At 65.1% G+C, this 935-nt stretch overlaps 1 protein-coding gene across 2 annotated transcripts in view; it reads left to right on the top strand.

Moving 5' to 3' along the window:
- The first annotated feature begins 587 nt into the window (after nt 1–587).
- The window catches only part of IGF2BP2 (insulin like growth factor 2 mRNA binding protein 2), a 23,171-nt gene continuing 22,823 nt past the window's right edge, over nt 588–935 (top strand). For both annotated transcript variants that reach the window (XM_041486907.1, XM_041486906.1), the window contains exon 1: nt 588–900. In XM_041486907.1, coding sequence (XP_041342841.1) covers nt 711–900 — 190 coding nt within the window. In that variant the 5' untranslated portion in view covers nt 588–710. The remainder of the gene's footprint in view (nt 901–935) is intronic.

Raw genomic sequence — 935 nt, 5'->3', positions numbered from 1 at the left:
TGGCTGGTTGGATCTGGCTTGGGAAGGGTTCACACATTCTTGTTTTCCAAAAAAGCGTTGTAAAAACATTATTATTTATATTATTTATCACGTTTGTGTATTTGTTTAATTGTATTAAGTAATTATGTAGACAAATATATAAATATAAAGATGTATTTCTTATTTATTTATTTTCTTTGGTTCCTGAGTGAAACGGTTTCCCTCTCCCTGAAGGAGCTCCTGAAGGGTTGGGGCTGCTGGGCTGTGGTGGTTTCCAGGGCAAAGGGGTTGGCGCGGTGTGGGCGGTGGGTTCGGGACAGAGGGAGGGATTGGGGGTGATGGGTCGGGCGGGGTGCAGGGCAGAGGCCCGGGGGTGATGGCAGGGTGCGGGGGTTTAGGGGGAGCAGCGTTCACTGGGTTCCAGGTCAGAGGGATCGGGGTGCGGGGGCTCGGGGCTGCTGGGTGCGGTGGGTTCCCGTGCAGAAGGGCGGGGGGCACAGGGGCGGTCCTCCCCAGCCCATCCCGTCCCCGCGGGGGTCTGGCGGCTCCACCTGCCCCCCCGCGGGGCGGCCCCGGGGCCGGGCCGGGCCGGGCTCCGCCCGCCGCTGTCGGAGACTCCGCCGGGCCGGGGCCGGTGGCGCAGAGCGGGACCCTCCCGAGCCCGCGTCCGTCCCGCTCCCGGGAGGGGAGGAGCCGGGGGGGCTCCCGGGGAGGAGCCCGGGGGGCTCCCGATGAGGCGCCGGAGGATGAACCAGCTGTACATCGGCAACCTCAGCCCCGCCGCCACCGCCCAGGACCTCCGGCAGCTCTTCGGGGAGCGGCAGCTGCCCTTGCCCGGCCAGGTCCTCCTCAAGTCCGGCTACGCCTTCGTGGACTACCCGGACCAAAACTGGGCCATCCGGGCCATCGAGACCCTCTCGGGTGAGCGACCCCCCCCGCGCCCCCCGCATCCCCCC

Source organism: Pyrgilauda ruficollis, unplaced genomic scaffold, assembly GCF_017590135.1.
Source record: "Pyrgilauda ruficollis isolate IOZ18807 unplaced genomic scaffold, ASM1759013v1 scaffold79, whole genome shotgun sequence".
Taxonomy (NCBI): domain Eukaryota; kingdom Metazoa; phylum Chordata; class Aves; order Passeriformes; family Passeridae; genus Pyrgilauda; species Pyrgilauda ruficollis.
This window is presented reverse-complemented; position numbering and strand designations above follow the sequence as displayed.